Below are 21,740 nucleotides of genomic sequence, written 5' to 3' on the forward strand. Positions count from 1 at the left end.
CAGCAAGAAATTTGCTTAATAAGATCATCCACTTACAAAGATGGCAGGTCAACTCCTCCAAACAACTAATGAGAAAACAGGACTATAAGAACTACTGTGCTATCAACTGCACTCCTCTCCCAAACCAAGATACCTTATTTTCAAACCTCGCCTGCAGAGTTGGGTGTGCTGCTGCAGTCAAACATACTCCATCCCAGGAGAGTGATTTTACAAAAGCATACTCAGCAACCTATAGTAAGTATTCTTTTCTTGGGCTTATGGGCTATTTTTACGGTCATATTTAGGCTGCTAAATCATAATCAGCAAGAAAGGAAAGCATGGCTGGATTTCTAATCCAGGAGTAAGCAGTGTTAGAGCAGAGAAAACTAAAAAAAACAAACAGGTTGTAGCTATCCCTGTGTTCATCTTCCACTGACCAGGAGATTAAATATAAATAGAATATAGAGATACATTTAGGATTAAAAAGTAGTCTGTTTATTGTAATAAGTCTGTTAATATGATGCTCTGCGCTGAAAGCGGTAAGGGTCTAATTTTTGGGAACTGCACAAGTAAAATAAGGAACATGTTGAACAGGTATTTTAGTGAGAATTATTTATTATTGTTTTCTTATTTTATCTACTTTTTGGTAACCTGCTCTGAGTCTGTTTGGAGAGAGCAGCATAAAAAATAAAATGAATGAATAGATTTTAGAAAAAATGAATGAATAGATTTTGTTCTAGCAAAAGCTATGAAAATTATTGTCAACCTACTCTGGCTAAGACAGATAAACATGTTATTTCTCGTCAGGCCTAGTCATCAGACCTAAGAAGATTACTGACATTTAGTTTTAAGCAGTTGAAGATATTTTTTATTTCAACAAAAAGATTACACTGGGACTCAAGCAATTGTCATAAAATATTTGAATGTCTCTTTTCAGACTAGTGTATACATGAGGCATATGAAAATGTCTAAACCTGATTTTAATGATGAAATCACCCTGAAGGTAACATAGAATTTAGCACATCTGAGTAACAGACAATCTGAGGCAGGCACAGGCAAATCAGAGAAACGTAAAAGTTTTACATCAAAACAGCTATTTTCCTGGTAGGAATCTTTTCTATGTGCTCTATATCAACTCTCACTTTGTACTAGTATATAGTTTCTTTTACCATGTGATAAAATTATTATGGATCCACGCACCTCATTTCTTTCACCAAGTAGGAACACAAGCAAATGTGACATTTGGTTTTATCCCCATTTTCATAGGTGCTCTGTTGTACAGTGTGGAAGAATAGGCACAATGCTAGAAGTCCCAAGTCTTACACCCATCTCTGTCACTAACATGTTGGGCATGTCTAGATGAGCCCGCACGTGCCTTTTGCAGCATCTCAAACAAAAAAAATGTTCCCCCTGCTGCAAATTTGCAGCGGGGGAGCAGAATTAGATCCCATCCAGGGATCAAACAAAACCCCGGGGGGAAAAAACGGGATAGGGCACAGTCCCAGACCATGCCCTGAGGCAACCGGAGGCTCAGTCCTCCACAGAGACGCTCTGGTGTGGGGAGGCTGGAGAAAGCAGGGGAAGGAGCAGGGGCTGGAGAGAACAGGAGAATGTCTCCAGGGCCTGTCTCCAGCCTCCTGCTCATTCCCCTGCTGTCTCCAGCCACTTGAGGCTGGAGACAAACAGGGGAAGGAGCTGGGGGCTGAAGGCAAGTCCCTGGAGATAAGCTGGAGACTTCTCCTACTCTCTCCAGCCTCCTGCTTGTTCTCTGCTACTGCTGGTGAGTGTGGCAGGGCAGGGAGAGCAAGTGGGCAGCTCAGGGAAAGAACAGAGGGTGGGGGGAATGAACAGGAGATGGGGGGGATGAATGGGGGACAGGGGAATGAATGGGGAACTGGGTGAATGAACAGGGGCAGGGGGGAACAAATGGGGGCAGAGGGAATGAACGGAGGTGGGGGAATGAAAGGGGAGCAGGGGAATGAATGGGGAGCTGGGGGAACCAATGGGGTTGGGGGTGGGGGAACAAGCCTTCTGCTTGTTCCCATATTCTCTCCAGTCTTCTGCTTGTTCTCCTGCTCATCTCCAGCCTCTGGAGCAGGGCAATGAGGAGAGGGCTGCTGACCAGAGGGGGTGGGGCATGGGTAGAGCTGTAGCCCCTGGGGGGGGCCTGGGACCCTGCAGGCAGGGTAGTCTATGTGCTGTGGGGGGGAGTTCTGCCCTGTGGGGAGCAGGGGACTATTGGCAATGCATAGGGGTGCACACGGGTGCACATGCACCCCCTGAGCGTAGTGGTACACCCCCTCAGAAAAGGCGCCGCCGGCACTATTGGCGGTGCCTGTGAGTGGTCGCCGCTTGCCACCCCCCACATTGCTGACAGTGCTGGTGACATCTGCGGGAGCTCCCTGCTTACCACCGCTGCCACGCTCCTGCCACCACCAGCACTGCTGTGCCCTGCCAGCTGCCAAGAGCATGTGGCATTCATGCAGGGAACCCACCCCTCCTAAGCAGCTCCCACACCCACAGTCCCCCCCACACCTACCCACACACTGACTCACACCCCACCACATCCCTCCACACCCACCCACATCCCCCCACCCCCTTCCCACCCCATCCTGCAAACCCCACATCACACACCCACCATGTGATAAGGAAACCTAAAGCAAACATTAAAACATAGATATTTAGGATTTATTTTATTATGATGCTAGAGACACTGATGGGCTTCCAAATTTCTTTTACATTGTAAATATAGCAATAAAACATTGCCCATCTGATCAATCCCCCTTTTTCTCTCTCTTTTGTTCTAATTATGTAATAATGTGGATTTTGGGGTATTTTAAAAAGTGAATTTGGGATGCTACTTCAACAGTCTAGCTGACACAAAGGGCTAGTGTCCCCAGGGACCAATTGGCTGGGCCACAGAAGCTCTTGTCTATTTGTATCTTCCAGAGATTGTGGGCTTTAAGGCCCACCTAGTTACCTAATAGCCCTCACTACTGTGTGGGTCCAAAGTTTGAAAGATACAACTAATTTTCTTTTGGCTGGGGAGACGAAGGAAGAAAAGGGTAGGAGTGATGTGGGGGTTATAAGTTCAAAATGTGAAAAGAAGTTCGTTGGAGGGCAGCCCCCCGGGCCACACCCACTGGTCCGCAAAGGCATCCAAGGAGCCAGTGGATGCCACCCACTAGTGCTCTGCCTGGAAACGTGCACAGACAAGGGAGAGGAAAGCGGCCCCACAGTCTCTGGGCACTTTCCTGGCTAGAGCCTCCTTCCTGGTCAAGTACAGGGCCCACTTGGCCAGGAGGAGGTTGACCAGGAGGTTCTGGGACTTGGTGGGGCTGCAAATGGGGTGACCAAAGACAAAAAGTTGGGGGATGAAATTCAACCAGAACCTCAAGAGGTTCTGGAGGTGGCGGTGGAGGGGCTGCAGCCTGGCGCACTCGAGGGCCATGTGCGCCAGGGTCTCCCTCTGCCCGCAAAAGGGGTAGGAGCCCAGGTGTCCATGAAGCTTGCCACATACACACCCGTGGCAATGGCTCCATGGAGGAGCTGCCAGCTGAGGTCCCCAGTGGCTCATGGGATGAGGGTGGAATACAGACTTCCCAGAAGCTCCTGAGGGCAAGTAACCCTGAGCAGATGGCCAGGGCAGGTTTTTATATTGCTGGGGCCAGGACAGGGCAGCTTTTTATACTGATGGGAATAGCACAGGTGCAGGCCCCAGGCTCTAGCTCCCCCTGGCTGCAGATCCAGAAGGGGCCAGGCAGGGTTATTTTGCCCCAAGCGGCACAATTTGCTCCACAACAAAGTACATGTCAAAGCATGTGCGCTGAGGCAAAAAGCCCCAGTTCAAATTTGCACTGCTGCAAGCGCACATGCTTGTATGTGTGGACATGCCTGTTGAGGTTTTTTTAGGCATGTGACTATCATCATGACACAGTGAGATGGGAAAAGGATGCATTCCCCCTCCCCCCTAGCCTACCTATTTATTAGGGATGGTGTGTACAATGCTGTGAACATATAAAGCATCCTAAAAAAGGATCCCCCTTGGATTCAGATGAAATTTGGAGGTATAAATTACAGGGTGTGCCTCTAGGACTAAACACAATGTACATATTGAAGACAGCGAAAGGTGTTTCGAGAAAAAACATGTTGCAATAGTATTTGAATTTGGCTCACTAGTATATGCACAGGTGCACATGCATGCAGACATACACAATTATTCCTTTTGGCAATTTTTACATTAAAAGCCGTAGCAACTTTTTAGAATGGTGAAATACAAAGTTCTTTGTATTTTTCTACTTGTGAATCTCAAAGTATTTTTCTAATTACTGCAGTCTGAATTTGGTATGCACACGTTTAAACTTAATTTTCCACATTTCTTAGTTGGGGTAAAGTCTTCTCTTTTCTCTGTTATTTGTCTCTTCATTCTCAGTTTCTTGACGTAGTATTTCTGTATTATTTTCTCTTTCCTTCATTACTTTCCTACCTTTCCTATAGTTTGTGTTTCACATCTACTTACTTCCTTGTCTTTTTACTATATTCATTCTCCACAGTGTCTTTTGAATGACCCACATTTAGGATGCTACCTAAAGCAATTCAACAAGAAGGATACCAACTGCTGGTGTTGTAAAAATCAAAATTTGCGAGAAAAGGATATGTGAATAACTTTTATTGAACCTACTACATGCCAGTCCAATAAAAGATTTAATTAATATGCAACAGACAATCATTCCTATGATCTGGATCATAACAGCTACAACATCTCTTCAACTACCAATATCAAATATATAAATTTAGTGTTATTGATTAGCCCAAGTTAACTTAGAAATTTACCTCAAAAATGAATTTAGCATTCCAAAAACATCTTAACTGGGTATGATCTATTGTAAAAATAGAATACAAGGAAAACATTCTTACCCTTATGCTTACAAATCCTTGTATACAATAATGGGGTAACAAGCATTCAGCACGTCGGCGTTGGAAAAGCTCTGTGCAATATTTGTAGGGGTTTTTTTGTTTTGTTTTTGTTTTTTTTTTTACAGATTGTTAAAGCATGGCAGATTGACTGGCTAACATTTCCCTTTTGATGTTATACAACTCTGATAAGTACATAGGCGATGAAGCAAGAGATTCTGAGATGTTTTTTAAAATATCAGAAGGACAGGGATTAACATGTATTGTGGAAAGGCAGTAATATACTAAACAACAAGAAAACTGGGAATAAAAAATAGCCCAGTAGCTGCCTTGAGGGAATCCCTTCAGCATGAAAGTGAAGAGTTTAGGAGTAGAAGGGAGGGTTTTTCCAAGTTTCCTCAGTCCAAGTTTCCATTAGGGATTTGTTTGTTCTCTAAGAATTAAAAATGTTGTTGCAATATTCAATGCATGTTTCACCATTAAAGTGGCAGTTGTTTTGACTAGGAGACAGCAAGGTAGGCAGACGTCGTCATCCTGGTTCATTGGGCTGAAAACAACTCATAGAAATTAGAGGATTTAATTAGAGAATATGACAAAATGGTCAAATGAGGAGAGGGAGAAAGGAATGTGGTGCTTTTAAATGTCATGTTCAAGATCAAAGTTTCTGTTCCAACTCAAAATAGGTAGAACTTGCTATTCCTCTCTGTAGGCAGCTAATACAGGCCAATATAAGCTCCTTGCTTACACAAAACAGATTTTCTTCAGAAAGTCTGATTACCAGATCTCGCTCTCATACTCAGGATGGCATACTGAGGCACATAACGATAGTATCAGCAGAGTAAGTGTCTTGTTTCAGCTTTTAGGTCCCCTCAACAGCAGGGCCAGCCACAACATTACGATGTAAATTGCCACACTCATTCACTGTTACATATTTTGCAGTCTATGGAGCCACAAACAAAGCAACTACAGAACTGAACAGGGCTGTTGACATCAGTATTAAGACAGTCATGTCCATTCACCCATGTATGATTCAGGCTTAAGAAGGGGGCAGGGAGGGACAGGGGGAGGGTGGGGGAAATGAATGATAGTGTTCACTCTGCTCAAATCTCACTTAATGGTTCGCAGCACCCTATGCCAAGGTGCTCAGTATGTTTGTTATTCTGAAAGCAGTATCACTTGGAAACACTTGTGTTATTCTCTCATTTCACTTTTGATGAACTCTTTATTAAAAATGATACAGGTATCATTGCAAAGATTACCATTAATCAGAATTCCCTCATCACTAAGACTGTAAAAGTTGAAGAAACCTATAAATGCTGTTCATCTGTGTCATTGCTTGCTTCCCTGTCTATTTTTACTAGCAGTGTAGGAGCCACCAATCTTTTAAAAAGAAAACAGATGAAAAGGTCTTGCATTTAAAACCTTGTCCGACTTTATTCCAAACATACAGTTAGTTCAATAAGATTACCTCCAAAACATCTTTGCTTCTCACATAATTTCTGGACCATCACAGCTACAACTGTGATCAGTCTAACACTACCAAGAAAGAAAACATTCAGCACAAATAAAATCCAGTTATCTGTGCAGAGATAAGATCTCTTCTCCAAACCACAGTGCTCACCTCCACTCTTGCTCCAAACTTTGGTTCCTCCCTTTCTCCATCCCCCTCTCCCCTGGAACAGCCAGACACAATAAGAGAAAGGAGGAGTCCATTTACTCAATACTTTGACTTGTTTATTAAAAAGTCACATTGTTGATAGTCTGACTTTTTAAATGACCTCATTTTTTGACAAATTGCAAAATTAAAGGAGTATTCAAAACTAATTAGTTGGAAGCTTTAAAAAAAAAAAAATCCAAAAATGGCTACTGGTATTTTTCACTTTGATTAACACTTGGCAATGCACATATGAAACAAGTTTACTGAAGGTAAACAAAGTGATTTCATTTGCTTAGAGATTTACAGGCTAAGAATCTCACCTACATAATAGTAATTTTCCATTGTTGATGCACTTAAAATATTTTTTTACATTTATCTAAAAAGTAAATAGGGAAAAACTAGTTTCCCACCGATTTCCATAATTAAAACATTAGATTCATGTAAAGCTCTATATCGAACTTGCTACCATGTATGCACAAGAAGGTCTCTGAAATGGGTTAGGCTCCTAATATTTCAAAGTTTTAGTAGTAAAGAAATGTGTTCTACTCCAAATGATAAAAATTATATAAAGCAGGTTCATCAGTTTGCTGCATGAAGTACTGCATTTCAAAGTGTCACGTAGTACTTGATGCAGTATTACTGGCACAGTATTTTGGAAAACTGCACAAAAAGTAAAACATATTTATTCAGATGTTTCACTTGAATCAAAGTCTCCTATAGGTTTCTTGCAACAAACAACAGTTACAAATCTCCATTACTCTGACAGACAGCACGGAAAAAGTTGGCTGTGCTCGGGTGGAATGCTTTTGAGGGCTCGTAAGCGCAGAAGTCTCAAAACGCTGTAAACGGCAGAATCAGCTTCTGGCATTTTGTTTCTGTTTCCAAGTTCTTGATTAATTCATTTGAGTTCTTCAAATGTCCTATTTAGAAGGATTCGTTGAATAACAGAGTGTAGTTTTCTAAAATCCTAATTTTAATTGCTATGTTAATGTTACTATTATTTATCCAGATTATGTAGTTATCACTGAAGTAGGGGTATTGTTTCTGTCTTCCAACAATGACTCAAGTCCTCCAAATACAAAAATGATTTAATAACCTGTTCATGATTTCAATGAGTATAAATGAAAATGCTAGTCAGTCATAATTTTCACAAGAAGAGAAACCAAATTACTATTCCAATTTGCAAATCAGGATTTTCCTGTTTTTAACCAGCTCTGCTTAAGCTTTATGGGATAAGTAAAACAACAAAAAGAGATGGAGGGATCTGTAGGAGCTGAAATGAATTTGGATTTTCTAAGAATCTGTACCAGACAGACAACAAAGGAAACATTACTGCCTCAGAGTTGACCAATACAGACATCTCCCTTCCTGCTTGCTGAAGCATTTAGGTGCGTGGAAAATATCATTGTCAAAACATCCCCATACACACACATGTACACAAAGACTATCATGTTATATGTCATACAATCCATCTACCTATGCAATACTTTGCATTCAGGTGCCCACAAGATGTAATATTTAGTAGATTTTCATTCTCAAGCAGTCATGAGCCCACCTTCATTGGTACATTCAGCTTGTATAAGATGCTAAGAAATATGGCACTATAGTAGCATTGTTTCAAAGCAATGATATATTAACAGACTTTTGGTGAAATAAGGAAAAAGATATCTACAACATTTCCAAGACACACAACTCTAATCAATCACAAAGGCAGAGGTCAGAATTTTAAAAAGGCACAAAGTATTTCAGCTGTCATTAAGGCCAAATATCTGTGGGCTTCACAGGGCTAACCAAAGAAAATACACTCAGGTATTTTAAATAGTCTCTCTTTCTTCCAAAGATGTGTCAACAGGACAACATCTTTTTTTCATGCAATTTTGCAACTCCAAATCCTGCTGTTTACAATTTGGGGTTTTTTTCAGGAAGATATGAAGGTTCTCTATCCAGTTTTTTTGATCTTCACTTTATCTTGCATCTTCCTTCAGAAGAGTACGCTGAACTGAAAAAAAAGGAGACACGCACACTAATATTAGTATTCTGGAAATACACAGGAATTAAACATTTAGAACAATACTTCTTTTACAAAGGGACACTTCATATTGCTGGAAATATTCGGGTTGCTTGATGTTTGACCCGAGAGGAAAAAAACTGCTTAGCAGAAAAGTGGTGCCTGCATTTTTGCACCAATAAATGTCTTAGAGGCACAATTATTAGAAGATATGACTAGCTACTTGATTTGCCTTTGCAGTTAGGTTCTACAGAGCTACTAAGAACTTCCCTTGCAACCCAGTGATTGCCAAAACATACAGTTACAAGGTTTGTATAAAAACAGGGCTACTGGGTTGCTGTTTGGCTGGGATGCATTTTTTTTGCATCTGTAAGAAAAGAGTCATATTTAAGTATATTCAGGATTTAGTTTTACCCTATTTAAAAATAAAGCAATTGCTTATGCTTTTTGTCTCGCCTCTCGCGAGTCCAAAACATTTGGCTAAAGTTTAATCTATTCTGCCCATAACATATAGTTATCCAAGTTTTCCAGCACTGTTTGAACAGGCCCATTTATGTCAGACTGATGGGATTAGTTTATTCTGAACTTTCTGCACTTTGCTTCCACAAAGTAATTGAGGACAGAAATGTTACCTGCTTGCTAGATTTATAATGCATCACAGGAATAAAAAAAAGGAGGTCTTGAAGGGCCTTAAAATAATCTTTTAGGGAAATTTAACTTCTTTAGAGCTATAAGATATGTAACTTTAAGACTGGGTAAAGGAGAGTAAGAGGCTTAGTTCCACTCTGATGCCAGTTTTGAAATGAGGTACATAGCAGGACACAGAGTTATGCCTAATTTATATTGCTACGTAATGCTCTTAAAATAATCCAAAAAATATCATGCCTTCAGATTCTCTACAAGCATCAATACCTGGCAGGATCTGCCGCACTAATTCTTTCGCTGACCAATCAGAGGGGGTAAAAGGGACAGAAACCAACTTTGCTTCCCCCAGTTACCTCCCACAGCTCTTCAATAATTCTCCAATCTAAGTAAGTCCAAGGGTTCCTGGAGTCAGATTTCCTATCTGGGCAAGTACTCAGCAGTTGCCGTAGTCAAAACACTTTAAAGCATCCATGTCTGCACTGCACTAAAAGCTCTTCATAATCAGCTCTCTCTCCTAGCGACCAGAAGCAAGTTTGTTGTTTGATGCTTCCTTTTCCCTTTTATAAAAGATTCTCTGTCCTGAACAACAATATGCCAGTCAGACCAGTCTACCCTGCCTCCAGCTGGTTCTTATGCAATTCTCTCTCTTTCCAGTGACTGCTAACATTTTATTGGTGCCAGTACTTGAGAAATATTTTTCTCCAATGTTAGAGAGCGTAACTAAGATTTCAGTCAGGCTCCCAAGTTGGAACCATAATACACACACTGTAGCAAATGATGCTCCTGTATTCACTTCCTTCCACTCAAGACAGCAGTTCTGCATCCCTTAGGTTCACAATTTCTATTATAATAACCAATATCTACATATCTGTATATCTATAGATATATCTATACACACACACACACACACACACACACAATCATAGGATCATAGAAAACTAAGACTGGAAGGGACCTCACAAGATCATCTAGTCCAATGTTTCTCAACCTTTTAAGTAGCAAGTATACCCTAACTTCTGAAAATTTTATTAAGTACCCCAACACTCAATTTTCCAGGGGATTTTATATTTACAGACTAATGTGTGCCATATGCTGGAAGGGCTGTGTATATATGGCCGTGATATGACAGATGTCTGACCTGGTGTGGATATGGTTGCCACCTTTTACACCAGGGGTGCACAACTCAAGTATGTACCTGGGATAGAGGTGATGTAGGCCAAAGCTAGGAGGGCTGAACCCAGTGCATGCCAAATTATTACTGGGAAATGTAAAGCACAGTGCAATATGTGGTGCACTAAATTTTTTGCCATAGTTTTGAGAGGAAAAGAGGGCGAGAGAGAGAGTGTGTTGGGGTACCTGCGTACCCTCTGCCAGTGGTACGCGTACCTCCTGGGTAACCCTATCCCTCCAGCATGGTGTCATCTGCAAACTTGCTGAGGGCCACTCTATGCCATCTTCCAGGTCACTGATGAAGATATGAACAAAACTGGTCCCAGGACCAACCCCTGGGGCACTCCACTTGATACTGGCTGCCAACTACACATTGACTACTACCCTCTGAGCCCAATGATCTAGCCAGTTTTCTCTTCAGCTACCACTCCATTTATCCAACCCATACTTCCTTAACTTGCCTGTGAGAATGTTGTCAAATTTTCCCACCTAAAAGTAGAGTTACAGTTTACCTTTAAACCATAGTAAAAAGGTAATTAAAAGAAAATCATTCACCCATTAAAGAGTGTTAACCTGTGCTAAGTACCCTCTAAACATTTTGAAGTTATACCAATTCAAATGAGGGTTATCTTTGATTCATTTTACCCAGGTCATTCCAGGGTATTGTTAGTTTGCTCTGGGGAGATAAAAGGCTCTATTTTCATTCCTCCAGCATCTCAGGATGCGCCATTCCCACTCCTTTGCTCCATGGGCAAACTTTCAACCTTCCTAAACTCTACTGCCCCAGAGAGTGGTGCGGCCCAAAGCCAGTACTCCCTCCAGCTCCAGAGGCGAGGAGCTCAGCAAACTTGGATGACTCTGAGCACCCACATGCAGCTCACCAGTTTGTTACTTGCTCTATCTCCCCTTTGCAAACAGCAACAGCAATCCTACTACTTACCTGCATGAAGAGAATGAGCCAGAGAACAGAATCCACCAGGCTGGCTGCAAACTGGACCCATGCTGAAGTAAGTGCATTTAGTAAGCATGCTGGCTCTCAGCTCTGCTCTGTTTTGAGTGCTAACCTAACCCCCACCCCAACACAGTTTCAATTCAGTGAAACACATACAAGAGTTTGATCCTTTTACATATATGTAAACATAGTCAGCCAGCTGAAGCTGTGGGTGGGAGGGGAAAAGCCTTGGTGAAAAAAAAATGTTTGAAGTGAACGGGTAGGGGACAGAAGTAAAGAAAAAGGAATGAAAAAAGGTAATTATATACAGAAATATATAGCTAGATATAGATATAATGTATATTATATCTATATAATAATATAGTTATGTATGTATGTGTAATATATATTTCTTTTTTCCAAACTTCTTTCTCTTTATTTCTCTACCTGTTCACTTCAAGCAGTTTTTATTTCAAAGACTTTTCTTCTTCCACTGGCTCCAGCTAGCTGCAGACTGAGGGAAATCAAGGCCCTCAGGATGGTTTATCTGCCTGCCACTCTCCTCCCTCCTCTCCCACTCCAGAGGGGGAGCAAAGTCCTGGCTCCTGTCCACACCCATGCTTGCTAGGCCTTTAGAGGCAAGTCACAGTTGTGCAGATCTGAGAAGGCATTATACTTTAACCTGGGGCGGGCAATTATTTTGGACGGAGGGCCGCTTACCCAGTTCTGGCAGGCTGTCGAGGGTCGCATGGGTAGCCCTGCCCCTTAAGAGGTGCCCCGTCCCCTGGTCACCATCTTGGGACCAATGTCTTGGGACCAATGTCCCAGGGCCAGGACCAGTGGGGCCCAAAGCATGGCATAGGCTGGCAGGGGTCTGTGGAGCCAGGCTGGGCTGCACCAGCAGGGAGAGGGGGAAGTTGACCCGGCTCTGGGCTTGCCTGTTGGCGGCAGCAGCTGCAGCCCCACTACTTGCCACACCAGGCAGTGTTGGCTGCTGTTGCCTGCCCAGATCTCATGTGCTGGGCAGCCCACAGGCGGCAGTGGCAAACCCTGCCCAGTGCAGCAAGTGGGGGGGGCCGCAGCTGCCATCACCACACACAGCCCCAATGAGTGAGCCCAGAACCGGCACAGGGCCCAGGCTGGCAGTGGGGTCGGGTTACAGTGTGGCGCTGAGTGCGGAGGGGGGAAAAGTGGCCCCTTGCCTGCCCCGTGCCCGGCGCCCCACGCTGCAGCTGCTCACAGCCCATGTGGGGCTGCCTGTGCCTGCTCAGGATAACCCCGCATGGGCTGCGAGTGGCTGCAGCAGGGAGCGCCGGCCAGAGGGCGGGGGAGGGGCCACTTTCCTCTGCACTGGGAAGGAACCCAGGGAAAAGCTGAGCACGGGGGTGGGAAAAGTGGCCTCTCGCCCGCCCTGTGGCTGGCAGTCCCTGCTGCAGCAGCTCACAGCCTGCATGGGGCTGTCTGGAGCAGGCACAGGCAGCCCCAGGAAGGCTGCGAGCGGCTGCAGCGCAGGGCGCTGGCCACGGTGTGAGTGAGGGGCTGCTTTTCCCCAGGTCCCTCCTGCCCTTCCCCCTTACCTGAGGTTCTGACACGGGGCAGCCATGTTGTAAAGGTAACCTGTACTGGCACCCTAAATAACCTAGTTCTTTCAGCTTTTCCTCATAAGTCATGCTTCCCAAGCTTCTAATCATTTTTGCCACTCTCCACTGAACTCTTTCCAATCTGTCCAAATCTTTATTGAAGTATAAGGCCCAAAACTGAACACAGTACTCCAGTTCAGGCCTCACTAGTGCCAAATAGAGTAGAAGAATCACTTCCCTTGATTTGCAGGTAACCCTGTATTATATTGTAATACAACAAGCACCCCTCCCGCCCCCCAATCAGCTTTCTTTACTGCAAGAGCACACTATCAGCTCATAGTCAGTTTATGGTCCACCAAAAGCCCTAACTCAATCTCTGCAGTACTGCAACCTAGCCAATCATTCTCCAGTCTGTATTTATGCATGAAATTATTCTATCCCATGCTTAGTATTTTCTTAACAGAGTGAAACCTTGCCCCCTTCATATTTCCTTTAATATTTCCTCCAACTACCAAAAAGGGGAAGAAAAAAAGGCAGACAGCAGAGCTATTACATTTCTTTTGATTTCATCACTTACCAAATGTACTGGGTTATTGAATCTTAAACCTTGTTTTATTTCAGAATTACTTGGTCATGCAGTTAAATACATTTGATTACAAAAAAAGACAATGCAAAAAAAGCCTCTCATAGATTAGTTGCTTTGATGCTATTTCACTTTCACTTTAATCCCTACTAAAAGTCTGTTCAGCTCTCCAGATCCTTCATCTTACCAGGTGGTTCTGCTTGAGCTCCTTGATGACTCTCCATGTTAACATTCTCTTGATCGCCTGTGATACAAAACACAACTATGGTAAGGCATTTGTATTTCTTCCATTTCCCCCAAAATTGGATCAGAGCAGATACAAAAGCTAATCTGAGAGAAGCTAGAGATGCTTTGGTTCAAAGCAACTAAGAGATGGCTTGGCCAATGAGAAGACAACTTCACTCTCTTTATATTGCCTAGGTATCAAAGTGACAGTACTCTAGCAAATTTTCTCTTGCATACTAGTTGCCAAGAGTTCACGGTATGCATGACCAAGTGATAGCACTTCTGTCCTTACAAATAGTTTTTAACATTTTGTACTACATGATTTTTCTTGTGCCTGGGCCTTCCTATCCTTTGTTTAGGAGGAAAGGGCAAGCAGGAACTAGGAAACAGCAGGAAGACGACAAACACCTTAAAATGGCCACCTATGTTATTAACACAGTAGAGTATCATGGCCATGGTAAATGATGCAATAACGCCATAGCAGAGATTTCCCAGGAAGAGTTGCAAGACAGCTTCCTTTACGCAACAGACTGATGCTCACCCTCTATCCCTTCAAATCTACTATTTTCAAGTGTTTGAACGGTCTTACAGTAACTCTTTGGGCCGAGAAATTTTTTTAGAAATGTTTGGAAAAGTACAGTTTATGACTTAAAAACATTTTTTTTCTGACTTTAAACCCTTTCTCTTTCCTTCAAGGGTCTACTTTTGGGCAACAAACTCTTGGATAGACAAATCTTAGCCTCACATAAAACTTATATTACCAGTACACTGGGCCATTAAAACTATCCACTGTATTCAATTCACTTTTACATTCTTGTCTGAAAGCTACAACAAATTCACAGAAAACAACACTTACCACTTGATTTGAAACAGAGTTTCTTCTTTTGGTATGCAATGAAGCTAGACACTGCTCCAACTACTGCCACGACCACAGCACTTATGATTCCTGGTACTACTCCTTGAGAAGCTGTGAACATTTTTTTCATTTTAAAAACAGAACTTCCATATTCTCAAAGAGCATAAATACTTTGAATGTTTTCAAGTATTTCAAACATGTAAATATGACATTTGAAAATAATGGAGCAATCAATTGTCCTGTTTTCACAGATTTTGCAAAACTCAAATATAAATTTGAGAACTGATTTTTTCACCAGTCTCCACTGTTAAAGAACATGGGCACATGCTTTTGTGGCAACTGGTATAATATGAACTATATTCATAGAGCAAAAAGACATCAATAAACATTATAAATATCATGACATGAATATTGGTTTGAACAGCTTATCACCAGGGATCCTAGAAATGTTTGCCATGGAAAAAGTGGAATTTGTGTTTTTACAGAGAATCTTCATAACTGCCAGAAAAGGAAAACAAAAAACAAAAAAACTTACTGAAAATATAATGATGGCTCCCCAGTGGGAGCCAGTGGTTTTTATGCTGCTGCAGCAGCCAGCCAGGGGAGGGGAGAGTCACCAGCACAAAGGGAAGAAGCTAAGATGGTGGCCACCCTCTCCTCTCTCTGTCACTGATTGGTAGAGAGGGCTGCCTGAAATGTGGTCCCATCCCTCTCCGCCAATCAGACATGAAAGGCAGGGTCAATGCAGGGACATCACAGTTAATCAGTGTTGGGGGAAAGGGTTCACTGTAGAAAAACCTGTTTTATCACAGAATTCTGTTTTTTTTTTTAAATCAGGGAAAAATGGGATCTCTACTTATCATTCATCTGCTAAGTGAAACAGTTGCAAGGGCAAACCCCGAAATAAAAACGCTAAATGTTGAGAGCACTGTCAGAATTTATTAGGACAACATTACAAATTAATATGGCAGACAGAAAAGGAGTACCTTATTTGGAAAAATGTTTAAAAAGTAAACTTCTGAAACATAAAGACATTAAAAGATTATGCACAGATGCAGTCTATATGAAAATCTGTGCACTTACCCTCAGTGTCTCCATTGCTCTTTTTTTTGTCACTTTCCCCTGAAAGAATATAATAGTTTCAGAAAACAGCCCTACCACAATTCCCTTGCATCCAAGTTAAATGCAATATTACAGTTCACCTGCTGATGCAACTTTTAGAGAGAATACAATAAAAAAGGCTACAAAATATTAAAAGAACATTTAAAGTTGAAAAGTTAACTAATCAAAACTTAAGAAATGCCGAAATCAAAATATGCTACTATTAAAGATTGTTGATACAACTATAAATTTAGCTACCTTGTAACTGAAAACTGAACTTTGTACATATGCAACATAAAAGGCCAAAGGTCCACCTGAGCCCAGCAGCCTTTGTTTTTGTAAAAAGCACTTTGAATACAGGGAAGGGCTGGGCAGGGAAGGGATTGGAGGGCTTGTGGGGATTGGGCCTGGTGGGGAAGGGATCAGGGATAATAAAAGTGAATTCTAAATACCTATATGTTTTGCTGCCCCCAGAGAGGCCACAGCCCCCCCACAGGGGCCAAATGGTCCCTGCAGGGGCTACCAGCCCCCCTGTAGAGCCCACATGGCCCACCCCTGCTTGCTTCCTTAGCTCCCTGGATTGCTGCCCTGCCTAGCCCCATCCCCCACCAGCTCCTGCAGTCCCCCCCCTGCCCACTCCCCCAGATCCTCCAATGGCTGTCCTGCCTGGCCCCATCTCCTGCTTGTACCCCCAGCATTCAGCACTTAAAAAAAGCAGCCTCTACTCACCGGGAGTAGCAGGGGCAGGGGGTTCTTTGGAGGCTTCTGGCATAGCCCCCCCCCCCCCCCCCCCCCCAATGCAGCATGGTGCAGAGAGGGGCAACGGGGCCCAGGCTGGGGCTGCTGTTGCTGTCACCTGGCCCCGTGCTGTTTGGGGGTAGGCCCCAGTGACCCCGATGGCAGCAACTACTGCCAGTGAGTGCGGGGTGGGGGGTGTTTTATTTTAATTGTCGGGATGCTGGAGTCCAGAGGGGCAGCAATGGGGGGCTTGGAGGGCTGGGGCCAGGTGTGGCAGGGATCAGGGGGGCTTGGGAGGCTGGGACAAGGCAGAGCAGTAATGGGGGCAGGCAGGGGGTGGGGCTGGGTGAGGCAGGGATCAGGGGCTGGGGGAGCTGGCAGGGGTCCCCCCATGGTCCCCTCCCCACTTCTCCAGCCCCCCGCCCCCCTCTACTTACCAGCAGAAGCCCAGGTCCTACTCCCTGCAGCTGGCATACTGCCTGTCCTGCATGGGCAGGCAGAGTGCTTCAGCACCAGGGTGAGGGCCAGCCACAGAGGTGCTCTGGCTGCTACCAGAGCATCCCTGTGGAGGACGCAGCCTCTGGTTGCCTCGGGGCACAGTCTGGGACCGTGCCCTGCCCCACTTTTTTCCACTGATTTATTTATTTTTTTTAACCCCTTGGATATTTAGGGGTCTAATTTTGCCCCTACGCTGCAAATTTGCAGCACAGGGCACATTTTCTCATTTCTGCATGTGCCTCTTGCAGCATCTCAAAGGACTTTGAGACGCTGCAAAACACACGTGCACGCATCTGGATGTGCCCCATGAAACCATTCTTGCGTTATATATATTTCAGCATCCACCACAAATAAGAAATGGGATTGATCACTAACTTCCTTACTACAAACTCCGATTCATTCCTACTGCACTACCTTTCCCATACTTTAAATAAGATTAGACTCCACCCTGCAAAGTAGCATAAAAATTATCTGTGCACTGTGATAAATACAGTCTGCATTCTGGCTTTTTCTCATTTGAGAAGTTGCTTTACAATACTGCAGACAAAATTGTGTTAAAATAATGTTAAATTTCCAATGGCATTTTAAAAACTACAAAGTATCTATACAGCAGAACTGAAACTTCATGGTTTGTCAGCAGGGTTCAAACAATTAAATCTACTATAGACCTGTGTCATTTGAACCAAAACTAATAGATAGTGGGTGCATTTACACATGCAGTTACACTAACTGAGTAAACTCCGGTACAATTTGACCCAGAATAAACCAATCCCGATGTCACCAACTACACATGTGTTTAAAGTTAGAGGTGCACCAATACATCGGTCCATATTGTAGTGGCACTGATAGAAGGAAAATTGACATTATTGGCCATTAGCTTTTTTTGGCTGACGAGGCCGATAATGTTGCCAGTATGTGTTGCTTGCATGCACACAGCTGCAGCTTGCACATGGACTGCCTGGCAGCTTGGAGAGCAGTGTCTGGCTAGTAAATCGGTGTGGGAGAAGGGGTACGGGGAGGGAAGAGGCATGGGGGTGCAGATGGAAGCCCCTGCAGTGAGGGAGGGAGCGGGGCTGGGGCACAGGACAGAACCATGAACAGCTCGTCTGGGGAGTGCAGGGGGGAAGATCCTGCAGCTACATGTATCCCTGGGGAGCCATGGGGAAAGGGGGGGCACATGCCCTCTGGATCTATGAGCAGGGCAAGGGCAGGCAGCTTCTGTGGGCTGGGGCCGTGACCAGTGGAGAAGGGTGGGCTGGGGCTGTACTTGGGGCGGGTGGCAGTGGCACAGATCCAGGGGGCACTCCCCCCCCCCATGGCTCCCTTCAGGGTGCACATAGCCATGGAAGACCCCCTCACAGCCCCTGGATGAGCCACACAGCTCCATCCTGAGCCCTACCCTGCCCATGCCCAACCTTGCCTCAGCCCCACTCCCTCCCTCACTGCAGGGGCCTCGATCTGCACCCCCTCATTACCCTTCCTTTCCCCCCCTCTCCCCTCCCCCCTCCCCCCCAACAGACTTACTAGGCAGACACTGCTCTCCAAGCTACTGAGCTGCATATCGGCAATCGGATCAGTATTGGCTGATATGGCTCATTAATAATCAGCCATTGGTATCAGCCCAAAAAATCTTTATCAGTGCACCCTAGTTTAAGTGCACTAATTTACTCGGCCATCGGATAGTACCCATGTCTGATGGAACTACCCTTCACTGGTGTAAATTAAATTGATCTACTGTGCCCTAATTGTGGAGCATGTGTAGGAAGTGACACTATGTGGCACAGTTAGTCTACTGCACAGTAAAGTATACATGTAGAAGTGCCCAACAATAGCTAGTTTTCATTCTATATGAGAACCAGCCAGAATGGGAAGACAAACTAACTTTTTTAATAGGTTGTAGAGGCATCTGATAACAACAACAGAGTGGTAGCTGAGAAATGCTAGGTTCAATTCTAGGTTCTAAAGGACTTTGCATGCTTATGACACCACTTTTTTGCCTGATCTCTACAAATGTGCCATTTCTCTGATCTATCCCATTCCCCCTGTGTCAATTTGCCCCTCCCAAAACATTTCTCCCCTCATTGTTCCTGTCCTGCTCTTGTTCCCTTTTGAATTCAAGCCCAACACTTCCTCCTCCTGGTAAGGGAAGCATCAGGAGCATAAGAATCCTCACTGCTCTTAGTTGTGGTGTCTGACCTAACAACAACTAGAAACAAGGAAAAAAAAATTATGCTCTTTGCAACTAGAGCCTTGAAAGAATTATTTGCAGATGGACATGTGTCTGACCATCTACAAATTTGATTTCTAAAGGCTTTCAAATGGACAAAAAATTGTTTCAAAACAAAAGTAATAGCAAAGACCACAGTCCTGATGTCAGAGCCAAACTTCAAGTCTCTGCTGCAAAACCTGGAAGTGCTTGAGTTGACAGAATCATAGGGTTGGAAGGGATGACTTCAACTAGAGCCCTCTAATCAGGTGCAGATTTAGAAACAGTGAATCAGTTTAAGATGGCACCTATCCAGCCTCATGAAAAATTGCAGTGAAGGATATCCCATAGCTTCCTTTATTGTCCTTATAATTAGGAAGACTTTTTTCTGCTGAGAATTCCCCCCACCCCACTTTCCTGTATTTTGAGCCCATATATGTGTACACACACACACACACACACACACACACACACAAACGTGTGTTTGTCTTAGTCATTTGGGTGTGTAAATCTCAAAGTCAATAGATGTGAGCCACTTAAGTCATTAAAGGTGTGAAAAATGGAACTTAGGTGATTTTAAATTTTATCCAACGTGCATATCCTACTTTTATGAATACTGCTTTGACAATACAAACAAAATTGTAAATTAAAGCGGTTCCGCCACTGAATCATCTATTCCTTGGATGATCAAAGCATGAAACTGCTACACTGGAAGATAGCTGCCTCTGCATCTAAAAGAGATGTCAGTATGCATAACAATTGTATATCATCTTACCTCCGCTGGTTTCTGGTGGAGACCTGCCATCCAACAAGTCTGTATCTTTGAAGTCTCCTATAAGAAAGATAAGGATGTTATTCAATTAACATTCATGATTTATCATGATAATTGGAAAAAATAAAGACTTAAGATGTGTCCTCCTTGGTAACTTAATCCCTTTCTAGTACGGCTGGGTGAAAGAGCTGTGTTTCAACTTGGTTTCAGAGGACACTGATTTGTTTCCTTGTTTCAGATCACTGTCCTGTTTCATTTCAGCCGAATCTGTTTCAGAGATTCAGCTCCACCGAATCTTCTCTGAATCCGTTTCAAATGGGCTGCAAGCTTCGCACAGCCCTACTGCCCAGTCGGGTGGGGTTTGAAGCCAGGGGCTGCAGGGCCCCAGAGGGAAGCAGGACAGGGCCATGGGTAGCTCATCCAGGCAAGGGGGAAGGCTAGTGTCCTCCATGCAGGTGAGGAGACCCCCACACGGATCTCTGATCCCTGTCACGCGGGGCAGGGAAGCAGCGCAGTGGCAAGCAAGCCTGCTGGTCCCTTCTGAGCAACCTGGCTCCACAGAGAGGATCTCCACTCCCTGTGGAGCCAGGTCACGCAGCAAAGATCTGCACCGGGGTCTGCTCGCTGCCACTGCCCGTCCTGCACAGCCTCACATCACCAGAACACTGCAGGGTGGGTAGTGGCAGCATGGAGACCCCAGGCACAGATCTCTGCTCCCTGTAGAGCAGTCTCGCGAGGCAGGGCAGCAGCATACAGCCCTGAAATGCCGAAATTCTCTGAAACATTTCCAAAACGTTTTGGATACCATGTTTCATTTTAGAGATATTTCAGAGCCTTCTATTTTGATTCAGATTCGGTGTTTTGGATGCCAAAATGACCCAAAATACCTCCAAAATGAAATTGCTGCCAAAATTTTGCACAGCCCTACTTTCTAGATTTCTTCAGCCTGTAGGGAGTACAGGCCACCTGAAAATCTGTGGCTGTGACTTCGAAACTTCTGATGTACAACTGTATTGCACTTTGGGACACAAGGATTAAGGCAAGTCTAAAAGGAGACAATTAGCAATTAATTTAAGGAAAAATATACTACTATTTTTTTCCACTAGTTTTGTCTCTCTCCACAATTAAATTTTCAAATGCACTCATGAGAATGTCAATATTCACAACATGTTAATATTTTTAATCCTTACAGCAGATTCCATATTTTAATGGTTAACATTTTCACCTGGGTACTATCTTTCAGCTTATTAGCAAGTTTGGTCACAATGGCACCATGAGGACCTTAAATATTATTCTGAAAATGGTAAATAATCAGGGACAAAGTAAAGCCAAGTGGAATAAGTATGCTCTTGAAATACAGAGGAACTACAATTATAGGAAAGTAACTTGCTTTTCAATTTTCATAAGCAAAGACCACCTAGTTTATTTTCCAAACATCTTAATCATTTTCTAGGCTAGCCATGTTCCAGTTTGGAAACTATACTGTATAGTATGGTTGTCAAAGATATGGCCCAAGTCAAATCCAGCCTGCAGAGCCCCATCTTCCAGCCTCTCATACTACTCTTGGTCTTGAGTTGATCCACACACTGTTTGTCCTGGCTGGTCTGGAACCTATGCCACCTGCTCCAGCCAGTCCAAGGCCTGTGCTGCACACTGTGTCTGCCCTGACCAGTCTAGGGTGGGTGCCCCATGCAGCATGTGTTCCAGACTGCCTCGGATGGGTGCTGCATGCACTGGATCTGACATGCAGGAGGGGTCCATAGGCCCAAGGGGGGCAGCCTCGCACCATTCATCTGGCCAACAGGGCCAGATGAGTTCAAGATGCCAATTGTGTGACTAGTAACCTGCCCACTGAAACTTTATTTGGTAGGTCCATA

The 21,740-nt window shown here is 43.9% G+C and overlaps 1 protein-coding gene and 1 long non-coding RNA gene across 5 annotated transcripts in view; one reads left to right on the top strand and one right to left on the bottom strand.

The window, feature by feature from the left end:
• Positions 1-58: 58 nt before the first annotated feature.
• On the top strand, positions 59-14,834 carry LOC132247758 (uncharacterized). The gene is made up of 4 exons (XR_009459153.1): positions 59-234; positions 11,292-11,380; positions 13,633-13,734; positions 14,389-14,834. It is a non-coding gene; the product is annotated as an uncharacterized LOC132247758 (long non-coding RNA).
• Positions 6,303-21,740, bottom strand: part of LOC102566532 (CD99 molecule (Xg blood group)) — a 47,302-nt gene continuing 31,864 nt past the window's right edge. For all 4 annotated transcript variants that reach the window (XM_019485420.2, XM_019485423.2, XM_019485421.2 and 1 more), the window contains 5 exons: positions 19,867-19,923; positions 15,632-15,670; positions 14,549-14,659; positions 13,655-13,711; positions 6,303-8,549 (listed from right to left, as the gene is read on the bottom strand). In XM_019485420.2, the coding sequence (XP_019340965.1) occupies positions 8,515-8,549; positions 13,655-13,711; positions 14,549-14,659; positions 15,632-15,670; positions 19,867-19,923 (299 nt within the window). In that variant the 3' untranslated portion in view covers positions 6,303-8,514. The remainder of the gene's footprint in view (positions 8,550-13,654; positions 13,712-14,548; positions 14,660-15,631; positions 15,671-19,866; positions 19,924-21,740) is intronic.

Source organism: Alligator mississippiensis, chromosome 1 (assembly GCF_030867095.1).
Source record: "Alligator mississippiensis isolate rAllMis1 chromosome 1, rAllMis1, whole genome shotgun sequence".
Taxonomy (NCBI): domain Eukaryota; kingdom Metazoa; phylum Chordata; order Crocodylia; family Alligatoridae; genus Alligator; species Alligator mississippiensis.